We start from the raw sequence: 13,073 nt of genomic DNA, 5'->3' as shown, positions 1-13,073 counted from the left end.
GCTGGAAGGTGTGCAGGAGCAGGGCAGGGGTTTGGTCCTGGGGCTCATGACAGGGCTTGGGAGGTGCTGCAGGGCTGGAAGGTGTGCAGGAACAGGGCAGGGGTTTGGTCCTGGGACTCATCACGGCCTGGGAGGCGCTGCTTGAGGGACCCGGGAGTGTGGGGAGTGGAGACATGGGCACATGGACTGGAAGCCCTGAGCATGTGGGGGACAGGGAAGTGGCGGTGCCTGGGGACACAAGGCTGGTGCACAGGGACACAAAGTGACCTGGGGTCACAGCTGGGGTCACAGAGGGGCAGGACTCAGCTGATGGGGAGCACGGCTGCACACGTGGCACATACACCAGATTGACACCAACAGCACAGGCAGACGTGGCCAGCATGGCTCGCGCCTCGATCTCGTAGTCGTTGCTGATGATGCGGGCGGCCGCCAGGTAGACCAGGGCCGCGGTCACAACCCAGATGGAGAGCACAGAGGCCAGCGCACCCAGCGTCTCTGTGGGGTGACACCCATCAGCGCCCACCCGGCCTGGGGTCCCCGGAGCCCGCAGGGCCGCGCCCCTGGGCTCACCCGAGCGGTGCCAGCCGAAGGTCATGGTCTTGGTGGGCGGGCGGCTGGACACCCAGAGGGAGAAGAGGCTGACGGACATGCTGCCCACGTCCGTCAGCAGGTGGGCTGCGTCCGTCATGATGGCCAGGCTGTGTGCCAGGTATCCGCCTGCAGGCACAGAGCAGCTGGCACCCCGCGCCCTGCTGGCACCCCGGGGCCCGCCTGGGGGACAGGTGTTACCTATCACCTCCCCGACCATGAAGAGGCAGCAGACGGCGCAGGCGACGCTCAGCTGCCGGCGGGCCTGGAGCCGGCCCTGCCCGGGGCTGGGGCTCGGGGGGCTGCAGCGGCAGCGCGGATCTGGGGCCGTCGGTGCTGAGGGATCTCCAGAGCCTGTGAAGAGACTGGGGCCGGGGGTCACTGCCGGCAGCGCCGGCTCCGGGCTCCTGCCCAGGCCCCCCGAGAGCCCTGCTGCCGCCCCCTGCTATGCGGCCGCGTCGGGCACCGGCGGAACCCCCGCTCCCAGCGGGACGAGCAGCCACGGACCGGCGGCAGCAGCAGGCGGTGGCACGGGTCTCCCGCCGGAACCGAAAACTGGCGGGGGTACCACGGGGAGGTGCAGCCGGGAGCGAGGTGTTGCTCCCGGGGCCAGGCTGCGGGACCGGCCAGCGGTGCGGAGACGCGGGGTGTGGGGAAGGGGCGGCGGGGGCCGGGTCCCGTCCCGGTGCGTGGGGCAGCAGTGCGGGAGCGGGGACGGGCAGCCCACCGGGACGGGGGCTAACGGATGAACGGCGCCGGTGTGGGTGGGTGATGGATGGATGGATGGATGGATGGATGGATGGATGGATGGATGGATGGATGGATGGATGGATGGATGGTACCGGTGTGCGTGGGTGACGTTGGACGCCGATAGGTGCGGGATGGACACCCGAGCGGTGAGCGGGGCTGGCGCACGGCGGGGCCGGTTCCGCTCGAGCGGAGGTGCCGGCGGCGGCTGAGCGTGCCGGTGGCGGGGTGGCGGCGCAGGCGGCGGGCGGGCAGCGCTGGCGCGGGGACTGCGGAGGTGCCGGTGTCCGCTCGGATGGATGAAGGCACGATGAAGGCACGGGGGCGGCCGGGGAGGGACGTGCCGGGGGTGCCGGTGTCGGCGGTGGGAGCTGCGCGACGTGCCGGGGGCTTGCGGGGGTGCCCGAGGAGCCGAGGGCGATGGGGGCGATGGAGGTGCCGGGGATGATGGGCGAGCGGGTGCGGGAGGACCGCGGGTTGCAGATGCGGGAGATAATGGGGGTGACGGTGCGAGGAATTGCCGGGGAGCCTGGGGGTGACGGAGTGATCGGGGTGCCGGTGACGGACGTGCTAGCGCCGGTAATGGGGCTGTCGGGACGATGGTGTGCCGGTGCTGATGGAGGTGCCGGTGGTGACCGGAGTGTCGGGGGTGCCGGTGGCGGGAGCGCCGTCGGTGCCGGAGGCGCCAGTGATGGAGTTGTGCTGGCGGTGGTGGGGATGCCGGGGTGATGGGTGCCGGGGAGATGGGTGCCGGTGATGGGACGCCGGTGATGGGTGCCGGGGTGATGGGTGCCGGGGTGATGGGTGCCGGTGGTGGGTGCCGGGGAGGATGATTGCTGCCAGTGATGGGTGCCGGGGTGATGGGTGCCGGTGATGGGTGCCGGGGTGATGATTGGCGGTGCCGGCGGTACCTCTTGAGGCGCAGGCTGCCATCGGCGCGGCCGCCCCGCGGGCTGACCAGGCGGGCGCTCTCGGTGCCGGTCGGGGGCTCCATCCCGGGAGCGAGCGGCACCGCGGGCACCGGCACCGCCGAGCCCCGCCCCTGCCGTGACTCCGCCCCTGGTCCCGCCCACACGCGGGTGGCGGGGCGGTCCCGCCCCGCTGCCGCCGCTCCGGGCTCGGGGCGGGGGCGGCCCGGCGGATCTCCGGGAGAATACACCGGAGCTGCGTGTAAGGGCGCTGCTTTCGCGGGAGAAGCTCTCCGGGCCCAGGGCTCCGCCGCGCCTCCTGTCCCCGGCAGGCGATGACAGAACTGATCCTGGGATCCGTCTGAGCACGGGAGGGACAGGAGGGGAGCTGGGGAGCAGCGGGCACGGCGGGGATCGTGCCTGCCGGCGGGGATCGCCTGCCGCCGTGCCGGAGCCGGTGCACAGGGCAGCGGGGGGCACCGCGTCTGCCCGGGCTGCAGGAAGGATTTTGGCGCTGTCTCCCCGCGATCCTCTGAGAGAAGGGCTGGGACGCGGGCTGGCGGAGCCGGAGGGGCTGCACCGGCATGGCCGAGCCCGGAGCAGGGCGTTCAGCGCTCAGGAACCACCGGCGCACCCCGGGCTTGGTGCCGAGTCCGGCCCCGTCTGCGGCCAGGCAGAGCCCCCTCAGCGCGGCGACAGACGACACCGAGCGTGCTGCTCCGTGCTGCGGAGAGACTCGGCATGGGCTGCGGAGCCGGGCCAGGATCCTGGGCAGGGCCAGCACGGGGCAGGGCCGGTCCTGACCGGGCAGGAACAGCCTCAGGACGGGCAGGGGCAGCCGGCTGCGAAAAGGCTCCGGGGGTCCCCGGAGACAGCCGGCAGACCGTGAACCAACAGCGCGCCCTTGGCGTGTCCTGGACACCGCCCCGAGGCGCCGGACCCAGCGCTGGGTGCCCAGGACACCTGGGACAGGGGCAGGCTGGGGACAGCCCCGAGCAGCCCGTGATGCTGCAGGGCTGGAGCGGCTCTGACCTGCCAGAGGGAGGGCTGTGCAGGTGAGCCCCGGTGTGTGTGACAGCCCCAGGGAGGGCTCCACAGGTGAGCCGCGGTGTGTGTGACAGCCCCAGGGAGGGCTGTGCAGGTGAGCCCCGGTGTGTGTGACAGCCCCAGGGAGGGCTCCGCAGGTGAGCCGCGGTGTGACAGCCCCAGGGAGGGCTGTGCAGGTGAGCCCCGGTGTGTGTGACAGCCCCAGGGAGGGCTCCGCAGGTGAGCCGCGGTGTGACAGCCCCAGGGAGGGCTGTGCAGGTGAGCCCCGGTGTGTGTGACAGCCCCAGGGAGGGCTCCACAGGTGAGCCGCGGTGTGACAGCCCCACTCTGCAGGTGAGTCCCGCTCTCCCGGGGCGTCTGGGGCGGGGCCTCGGAAAGGGGCGGGGCCTCAGCCAGGGTCGCACTAGCAGGCGGGGCACCAGTTGGGGCGGAGCCCCTATAAGGGCGGGGCTTCACTCAGGGGCGGGGCCTGTTCCCCGTGCAGTGCGCAGCCCGTCCTGTCCCGGCAGCCCCCGCGGCCCGCGCGGCGATGGCGGCGGCGGGCGCTGAGGAGCGGCGGGGGGCGGCGGGGCCGGAGCGCGCCCACAGCTCCGCTCCCGGCCCCGGCCCGCTGGGCTCGCTGCTCAGCCGCCTGCCGCTGGCGCCCGCCCCGGCCCCACGGCGCCGCACCGCCAGCCAGTGCAAGCCGGAGCCGCCGCTGCTGCGCACCAGCAAGCGCACTATCTACACGGCCGGGCGGCCGCCGTGGTACAGCGAGACCGGCGCGCCCGTAGATGAGGCCTTTGTCATCGGTGAGCGGCGGGACGGGGCCGGGAAGGGGATGGAGCCGGATCAGCAAGGAGATGGAGCCGAGAGCGGGCCGGGAGGGGATGGAGGCCGGACCGTGGCCGGGGTCGGGCTGCGGTCGGGAATCGGGGAACGAGGCCCCGAGGGAGGGGCTGGGAGCGGGCCGGAGCCGGATCTGGATCCGGGCCCGTGACGGATCCGGGCCGGGGCGGTGCCCCCGCCGCTCCCCGCAGGCCTGTGCGGCGGCAGCGCCTCCGGCAAGACCACGGTGGCGACGCGGATCATCGAGGCGCTGGACGTGCCCTGGGTCGTGCTGCTCTCCATGGACTCCTTCTACAAGGTGCGGGACGGGCCCCGGGCAGCGCCGAGCCGGGCCGACACTCCGGTTCCAGTGTACCCCTGGGTGTTGCCGGGGATCGGGGTGTGGGGATCGGGTGCGGCCCTGAGCAGGGCTGGGGTGCCGGGTGGGTGCCGGGATCCGGCACGGCGCTCAGCGGTGCCGGGGATCGGGCTGCGGGGATCGGGTGCGGCACTGAGCGGGGCTGGGTTGCGGTGGGTGCCAGGATCCGGCACGGCCCTGAGCAGTGCCGGCGCCTGCAGGTGCTGGATGAGGGGCAGCAGGCGCTGGCAGCCCGCAGCGACTACAACTTCGACCACCCCGATGCCTTTGACTTCGAGCTGCTCGTCAATGTCCTGCGCAAGCTCAAGAAGGGCAAGAGCGTGAAGGTGCCGGTGTACGACTTCACCACACACAGCCGGCGCCGCGAGTGGGTGGGTGCCGGGGGCCGGGCTCAGCCTGGCTGGCAGGGTTCTGGGAACGGGGAATGCCTCTGGGCCCTGCAGGGCCTGGAGGGCTAAAGGGAGGGGGTGGCTGGGGTCATCAGGAATGGGGTACTCATTCATGGAAGACTGTGGGGAGATGTGCCAACAGGCCGGTGCAGATATGAAGGAGGGACTCAGTGGGCAGAGGTGCTGGGAGGATGGCACTGAGCAGAGGCTTGGGATCTAGAGCAAGGTTCGGGGTCCATCCTGGCCTGGAGCATCATGCACAGGGATTGACTACAGCTCCAAGGCATTGGGTGCTGCAGGATGGTTATGGGGAGCCCCAGCACAGTGGTGAGATCCCAGGGGGGTCAGTGCCCTGTGTATGTTAGTGTTGGTGCTGCTGTGGCATGTGAGAGAAACAGAACAAACCCAGCTGCTGTCTGCCTGCAGAAAACAGTGTATGGGGCCAACGTCATCGTGTTTGAAGGGATCCTGGCCTTCGCCAACAAGGAGCTGCTCAAGGTATCGCTGCCTCAGGTGGCCGCTGGCCCGAGAGGATGCTGTGCTGCAGCAGGGCAGGCACTGGCCCTGGGTGCCACAGCAGTGGGGCTGTGGAGGGAGAGCTCACCACGCTTGCTGGCAGAGCACTCAGGGGAGGTGATGCTGGGTGCCACTGCGGGGTGGTGGAGGGGAATGACTCAGGTATGATGGGAGCTGCATAGGGGGTGCTCACCCCTCCCAGTTTTCCAGCTGCTGGACATGAAAGTGTTTGTGGACACGGACTCCGACATCCGGCTGGTGCGGCGGCTGCAGCGCGACATCATGGAGCGCGGGCGCGACGTGGCGGGCGTCATCAAGCAGTACAACAAGTTTGTGAAGCCAGCCTTCGAGCAGTACATCGAGCCCACCGTGCAGGTGGCCGACATCGTGGTGCCCAGGGGTGAGGCCGGAGCTGAGCCTGGCATGGGGAGCGGGTGCTGTGGGGCAGGTGGCTCAGCGCCCGCCCCACCTGCCTCCTCTGCTCCACCCGCAGGTGGGGAGAACTCCGTGGCACTGGACCTCATTGTGCAGCACGTGCACAGCCAGCTGGAAAAGGTGAGATGGGGCTGAGGAGGGGAAGGGTCCTGCATGCAGAGGGCAGGATGTGGCTGCACACAGACCTGTGCTCTGGGAGCACCTGGGGGGTGTTGGCATCACCTCTCTCTTCTCAAGAGACCCCGACATGGAGCCTGGGGGAGCAGATCGGTGCAGTGGGCACTGGGGAGGAGGGTGGGGAGCTGGGCTGTTGGGATGGCTGTGCTGGCCTGTGAGTGACTGACAGGGTGTCTGTCCTTCCTGTTCCCCTGCACTGCACCGTGACCTCTGCACCACCAGCGGGAGATCACAGTCAGGTACGTGGGACCCAGGGCTGCACAGGAGCCTGTTCTGGCCTGGGGGGCTGCTGGCACCCACTGGGTTCTGTGTCCCTGCTGGCAGAGCTTTGCTGAGGTGCCTGAGCGTAGCTGCTGCTCCCCAGGGCTGTGCTCAGCTCCTCAGGGCCTGTCTGGCTGCAGCCCTGGGCTCTGTGTGACACACCCCACACTGTGGCTGATGCCTGTGGCCAGCTCCCTGCCCTGCTCCTGTCCTGGCTGGAGCAGGGCCCCTTTCCTGGCTGCTGACTTACCCTGGGGTGCTCACTTCTGTGGGAGAAGTGCCCTGCATGGTCCGTGTTCTTGGCACTTCATGTTCCCTTTGGGCAGGACAACCCTTGTCCCTTGTGGTGACAGCCGGGTCCCAGGGTGCAGGGAATGTCCTGCCCTGCAGAGGCTGCAGCAGCCGTGGGTGTGGTCTGGGAGGTTCTTTTTGGGCAGTCCAGCTCTGGGGTCTCATGCCTGCTAACAGACTTGGGGTGTTATTCAGGATCCAGGGAAGGCCAAACACGGTGCTGACCTTTCAGAGGGGTGTTTCTGGAGCCTTCCTTTGGCAGGGTGGCCCAGGGCTGTGGGTGTGTGTGTGCTGCACAGCTCTGAGCACCTTCCTCCCTGCAGGGCAGCCCTGGCCTCGGCCCACCAAGGACAGCCCCTGCCCAAGACGCTGAGTGTCCTGGAGAGCACGCCGCAGGTGCGGGGCATGCACACCATCATCAGGTACATCCCTGCCAGCCCCTGCCCTGGCACACCACAGGGCCTGACGTGAGTGTCTGCCCTTTGCCCTGGGGCTGCACTCGTGGGGGTTGGCCCGGAGCAGAATGGCTGAATGGAGCTGGCCCTGGCCCCATGGGCACATGGTGACCAGAGCTCTGCACATCTGCTTTGGGTGATTCCTGACCCAAAAGTAGGCTTTTCCTGTAATGGGAGGGGTTTGGTTGGCTCTTTGCACACTGGAGCACAGGTGGAGCAGCTGGTGGCAGGGGGCAGGGTACCCCTTGCCCCTCTCCCAGGGCACTTGGTTTAGAGCTAGCTTAGAGAAGGGACCTGGGCAGCTGCTGCTGCTGTGACTTCACCACTCCTGATCTTTGCTTTCCCCTCTGATGCTCCTTTTTCCAGGTGACAGTAGCATCAGTTAGTGAAGGGTTAAGGGCTGAGGCCTTTAGCACTATGGAGAGGTTCATTGTTTTTACAGCTGCAGAACCTGGCAGCCCCAGGTGTGTTTCCCCACGGCAGAGAGAGGATATTGAGGTCGGTCAGGTCCTCCTATGGCACCTGTGTGTTGGTTTGGAAGGTGTCAGCTCATGTCCTTGTGAGGGACCTGGACAGGACTGAGTGCACTTTGAGCAAGCTTGCAGGGGATACCAAGTGGGGTGGGATGTGGATCTGCTGGAGAGCAGGAGGGCTCTGCAGAGGGGTTGGGATGCTCTGGATCACTGTGCTGAGACCAGCAGGGTCAGGGTCATCAAGGCCAAGTGCCAGGCCCTGCCCTGGGGTCACAGCAGCCCCATGAAGCACTCCAGGCTGGGGCAGAGGGCTGGAAAGGCCATGGGAGCATTGGTGGAAAGTGGCTCAACATGAGCCCATGTGGGCAAGAGGCCATTGGCACCTGGGCTGTGCCAGCTGGGCACTGCTGGGGCACCTCCAGGCTTGGGGACAGCTCTGGGCTCCTCCTAAGAGAGACATTGAGGGAGCCTGTCCAGGGCAGGGAATGGAGCCCCAGGAGAGGCTGAGGGAGCTGGGAAGGGGGCTCAGCCTCGAGCAAAGGAGGCTCAGGGGGAACTTCCTCATTCTCTATAGCTTCCTGACTGGAGGATGCAGCCAGGTGAGGGTCAGGCTCTGCTCCCATGGAAAAAGGGATGGGACAAGAGGAAGGTGCCTCAGGCTGCTCCAGAGGAGATTTAGGTTGGATATTGGGAGCAGTTTCTTCATGGAAAGGGTTTTCCAGCCTCAGCTCATCTGCTCCACGTGGTGATGGAGTTCCCATCCCTGATGGAATTCAGAGACCATCTGGATGTGACACTTGAGGTTGTGGGCTGGTGGTGGCCTTGGCAGTGCTGGGGGAGCAGCTGGACTGGATCTCAAAGGGCTTTTCCAACCCAAACAATTTATGGTGTTCTGATACTCATGGCCACATCCAGGCTGGGCACCTCCTTTCCTTCTCCTGGCTCCTTCCTCCTGTGGAAGCACAGGCTCCAGGGCAGGTCCTGGCAGTAGGAGCGGTGATGTGGCACCTCAGGTGTGCCAGGCAGAGCCCTGTGCCAGTGGCTCCACCTTGGTGGCACAAGTGCTTGGTGACCTTAATCCGTGAGGCTCAGGGCTCTGCTGGGGCTGCAGGGCTCTGGCACCTCTGGCCTCTCGTGGCTGTGCTGGTGCCGTGCAGGAGCAGGGCCAGGCTGTGGGCAGCACTGAGCCCATCCCAGGTGGTGTCTGGGCAATGCCACATGCCTGAGGAGCATCTGCCCCCTACAATCCTGCTGGGCCAGTGCCTCTCCAAACCTCTGTGCTCAGGAGCTCTGCCGGGTCTGTGTCAGGGGACAGGCAGAATGTGTTTCTGGTGAGATTTGGGGGCACTTGCTGGCTTCTGTGTCACTTGGGCATGGCGTGGGGCTGTTGCTGGTCACAAATGTCACCCTGCACTCCTGAGGTTTTTGCCTGCTGCCCTTCTCTTGGGCTGCCAGAGAGCTCCAGGCTGGTGAGACTCAAACTCACCTTTAGCCACATTTCCTGCACCTCCATGTGCTGTTATTGCATCTTGGCAGAGCTATCTCTTGTCATTATTAATGTATTTCATGTTTAGACTCATGTGTTTATTATTTTTTATCAGTGAAACAACCTCACAACTGTGAGTTCTACAGTCTTTCATTAGCAAAACACAAAATAGCTGTCTTTTGTTACAAAGCCTTTTAAGATTAAACTATCTAATTAAAAACTAACACTTAGATTATTTTCCCTTTTAACCTAGTAACTAATCTCTCAAAGCTTACAATGTAGACTTTTCTGTCTAATTACAAAACATCGCCCAAACCGATGAAAAAGAAAAAGGTAAAAAACAACAGCTTACTTCTGCCCTAAAACCTCCATCTTCATATTTAATTTCTATATTCTAAAACCCCAGACTCTGTTTTTCACCCTGTTATATTACACACTTCTAACCAACTACACACTCATAATCCTAATGCTATTAATTAATTTTAAAATCTCCTCCACAACCTCAAGTCAAATACAGCACTCTTTTACGAGTCTGTGCCTTTCAGCACAGAAAATTTAAAATTCTCAACATCTGAAATTCCAGCATCATGCGGTGGTTTGGGTGGGAGGGTGGCCCTGGTCACCTGCTGCTGCCCAGCCTGTGGGGGCTGCCCTCCCTGGCACAGCCCTTCCCCTGCCCGCTTGTGCCCTGGGCAGGGAGAAGCTTCATGGCTGGGGTTCCCCATACCCACAGGTGTCACTGTGTGAATGTGACATACACACACATGTCATCAGGGTTTGAGCCCCTCCATACAGAGGAACCTCTGCAGGAGCAGTGTGGGGCCTGTCCCAGGCAGCCAGGGGCCAGCACAGCTGGGCTGGGTCCCGCTGGGCACAGCTGGGCTGGGTCCCGGTGGGCACAGCTGGCTGGGACAGCACAGCACGGGCTGCAGGGGAGGCTCTGGCTCGTGCTGCTCCCTGGCTGCTGTGGGTGGATGTGTGGGTGCAGCCCACCCGTGAGTGTTTGCTGACAGCTCACACTGGGAGCTGTAGGCAGGCTCTTCCAGACCAGAACTGTTTTCTTTGCCTTCCCTGGGGGTGCTGGCTGTGCCCAGGGGTTTGGGAATGTCTGTGTGCCATGATCACTGCAGGTGCTCAGCTGTGAGTGACCCTGGAATGGCTGCAGGAGCACGCGAGGACAGCAGTGACTGCTCGTCCTCCTCCACACGCCTCAGTGGGGCTGTCTGTCATCCACCGAGGTGTAAGAAATGGCAGATGATGTCTTAAAATACAGAGTAAAAATATTCAATATCCTTCTGCCTCTTCAGGAGTGTTGCCACCTCCACTTCTTCCATCTGGGAATGGGCAGGTGTCTGTGGGACTTCTGTGTCCTCGTGTTCTCACGAGGCTGGTGGCCTGGGTACTCCTAGTAGGAACTGTCATCTACTTTCCCTCTGCTGTGGGGTTAGTGCCCTGCATGCAGGGCTGGCTTACCCCTCCTGGGCGAGGGGAGAGGTTTCCTGGGCATTGCAGCCCCATGGCAGCTTTGTTCTGGTTTGTGTTTGTTTTACATCTTGGTGCCTTCAGTACATCGGAATAGGGCACACAATGGTATTTCTGAGTCACCTGGTTCTTAGCAGTGCTTTATCTGTGACTCGGGACATAGAGGGGGGAGCTGGGGACATGTGCAACTCTTTTCTGTCACCCAGCATGCTCAGCCATGGTGCATTATGTCCCCTTCAATGGCAGGGTCCTGTCCTATCCTGGCTCTGCTCCTGTTCCACCCCGGGCTCCCCAGCACTCACCCACTGCTCCTGAGTTTGTGCTGCCCCTGACGGTCCTGCCTGACCTGTCCCTACTCGCCGTTCTCTCCCTGCTCTCTCTCATGGCTCTGAGTGGTGTTGCACCTCCCTCCAGGGTAGTTAAGCCACTCTCTTGCCTCTTTAGCCCTCTAAGACAGAAGCTGAGGTGTCAGTGAGCCCCACAGTGCTGGTGGTCACTGACTGTCACTCCAGGAGTGCTCTGGCTCCCACAGCCCGGGGCTGCTGTCCATGCTGGTTGGCCCCTGGAGCCCCACGTGTGGTCTGCAAGGGATGGCAGGGGCTCTGTTCCCTCCTCACCTGTGTCATCCCTCCCAGGAACAAGGACACGACCAGGGATGAATTTATCTTCTACTCCAAGCGCCTGATGCGGCTGCTGATCGAGCATGCCTTGTCCTTCCTGCCCCTGAAGGTGAGTGCCCACTGCTGGCTGCAGCCCCAGCCCCAGCCCAGCTCCCCTCTGGGTGCCCCTGACGGCTCTGGCTGCCCCCACTGTGTGCTCCCCTCCTGCAGTCGGTCACGGTGGAGACGCCGCAGGGCACCACGTACGAGGGGAAGCGGTTCCACAGGCAGCGGGTGAGACATGCCCCAGCTCCTGCTCCCCATGGGGGCACAGCTCCTGGCTCAGCAAGCACCGGGAGCACCCAGCACGTGTCCCTGCCCTTTCCCAGATCACGGGCGTGTCCATCCTGCGGGCAGGTGAGACCATGGAGCAGGCCCTGACCGCCGTGTGCAAGGACATCCGCCTGGGCAAGATCCTCATCCAGACCAACCTGGACACGGGGGAGCCCGAGGTGAGTCCTGCTGCAGCCTGGCACACAGAGCCGTGCCCTGCTGGCACGTCACCAACCCTTCCTTCCCTCGCCAGCTGCACTACCTGCGCCTGCCCAAGGAGATCAGCGAGGACTACGTGATCCTCATGGACAGCACGGTGTCCACGGGGGCCGCGGCCATGATGGCCGTGCGCGTGCTGCTGGTGAGGCCCGGGCTGGGGCTGGGGCAGGGATCCTGTGCCCTGCCGGGCTCTCACAGCCCCCTGTGCCGCAGGACCACGACGTGCAGGAGGATAGGATCTTCCTGCTCTCGCTGCTGATGGCGGAGATGGGCGTGCACTCGGTGGCCTACGCCTTTCCCCGCGTCCGCATCATCACCACCGCCGTGGACAAGCGGGTCAACGAGGAGTTCCACATCATCCCGGGCATCGGTGAGGGGCTGGGCTGTGCCTCTGCCTGGGGCCAGCAGCCCTGGGGGCAGCCCTGCAGCCACACCCGGGGGACACTGGTGGGGCTGGCGCTGCTGCCCCTCACTTTGTCCCTTTGTCTGCCTGCCAGGTAACTTTGGAGACAGATACTTTGGCACCGACGGCCCCTCGGCCTGGTGTGACAGCGACAGCGTGGACTGCTGAGCTGGCTGGCCTCAGGACCAGGGGCTGGGCTGGCTGCAGGGCTGGCTGCAGGGCTGGCTGCAGGGCTGGCCCCATCCCTGCCCCCAGGAGAGGCCCTGAGCTGCAGCTGTGCCCACCTGCCAGCCCCAGCTCTCTGGACCTGCACAACAAGGCCCTGCTGCTGGTCTCCCTCTGCCCCCAAGGACCAATCCTCCCCAGGGAGGAGGACAAGAGAGGGATGGCCTCTCCTGGGACCACGGAGAGGGGATATTTAGGGACATTCCTTGCTCCCAGAGCCCTGCCTCTGGGCCTGGGCCAGCCGTGCCTGCAGAGGGAGAGGTGGCCTCCCCGCGGCTGTGCCTGAGGGGTGCTCACCTTCTGCCCAGGGGAACGGGGATGGGGTCCAGTCCAGGCCCGCTCCATGCCTGGAATCCGTATTTATTTGTATTTATTGTGGGCAGCCCCCAGCTCCAGCGGGACCCTCTGACATCAGGGACTGGACCTCACGGATCCACCCCGTCCCTGCAATCCACACTCCATCCCAGGCCCCAGGAGCTGGGGGCTGGCATGGGGCTGGCTGCCTTCCCGGTGCTGTCCCACCCGCGGTGCGCAGTGCTGCTGGTGCCCGGGGAGCGCTGAGGTGTCCCCGGTGCTGCCCTTGTTGCTCAGGTTCTTTTTCCAAAGGGCAGCGGCAGCCTTGCCCCCCTCGCCCCGCCACCGGCGGCAGCAGGAAGGTCCGGGGCCGGGGCTCTGTCCCGGGCCCGGCCGTGCCGCCACCCCCCCTCGCCGCCGTTTTGTACCAATAAAGGAGCAGCGCGATGCCCGTGTGCCGCCTCCTGCTGCCGCCGGACCGGGGCGGGCGGTGGGGCCGGGCCGGGCCGTGCCCTGTACCGGGTGTCTCCGGGCGGGCCGGGCCCTATAGTGAGTGTCG

At 65.1% G+C, this 13,073-nt stretch overlaps 1 protein-coding gene across 1 annotated transcript; it reads left to right on the top strand.

Moving 5' to 3' along the window:
* The first annotated feature begins 3,819 nt into the window (after positions 1 to 3,819).
* On the top strand, positions 3,820 to 12,961 carry LOC132070832 (uridine-cytidine kinase-like 1). The gene is made up of 14 exons (XM_059467935.1): positions 3,820 to 4,081; positions 4,310 to 4,416; positions 4,677 to 4,847; positions 5,292 to 5,363; positions 5,592 to 5,781; positions 5,875 to 5,936; positions 6,216 to 6,232; positions 6,869 to 6,967; positions 11,077 to 11,170; positions 11,272 to 11,334; positions 11,430 to 11,552; positions 11,627 to 11,734; positions 11,806 to 11,962; positions 12,090 to 12,961. The coding sequence occupies exons 1-14, from the start codon at positions 3,820 to 3,822 to the stop codon at positions 12,161 to 12,163; spliced, it is 1,599 nt and encodes a 532-aa protein (XP_059323918.1). The 3' UTR covers positions 12,164 to 12,961.
* The last annotated feature ends 112 nt before the right edge of the window (positions 12,962 to 13,073 follow it).

Source organism: Ammospiza nelsoni, chromosome 3 (genome assembly GCF_027579445.1).
Source record: "Ammospiza nelsoni isolate bAmmNel1 chromosome 3, bAmmNel1.pri, whole genome shotgun sequence".
Lineage (NCBI taxonomy): Eukaryota > Metazoa > Chordata > Aves > Passeriformes > Passerellidae > Ammospiza > Ammospiza nelsoni.
Note: the sequence above shows the minus strand (reverse complement) of the source record. Positions and strands in the feature narration are given on the sequence as shown.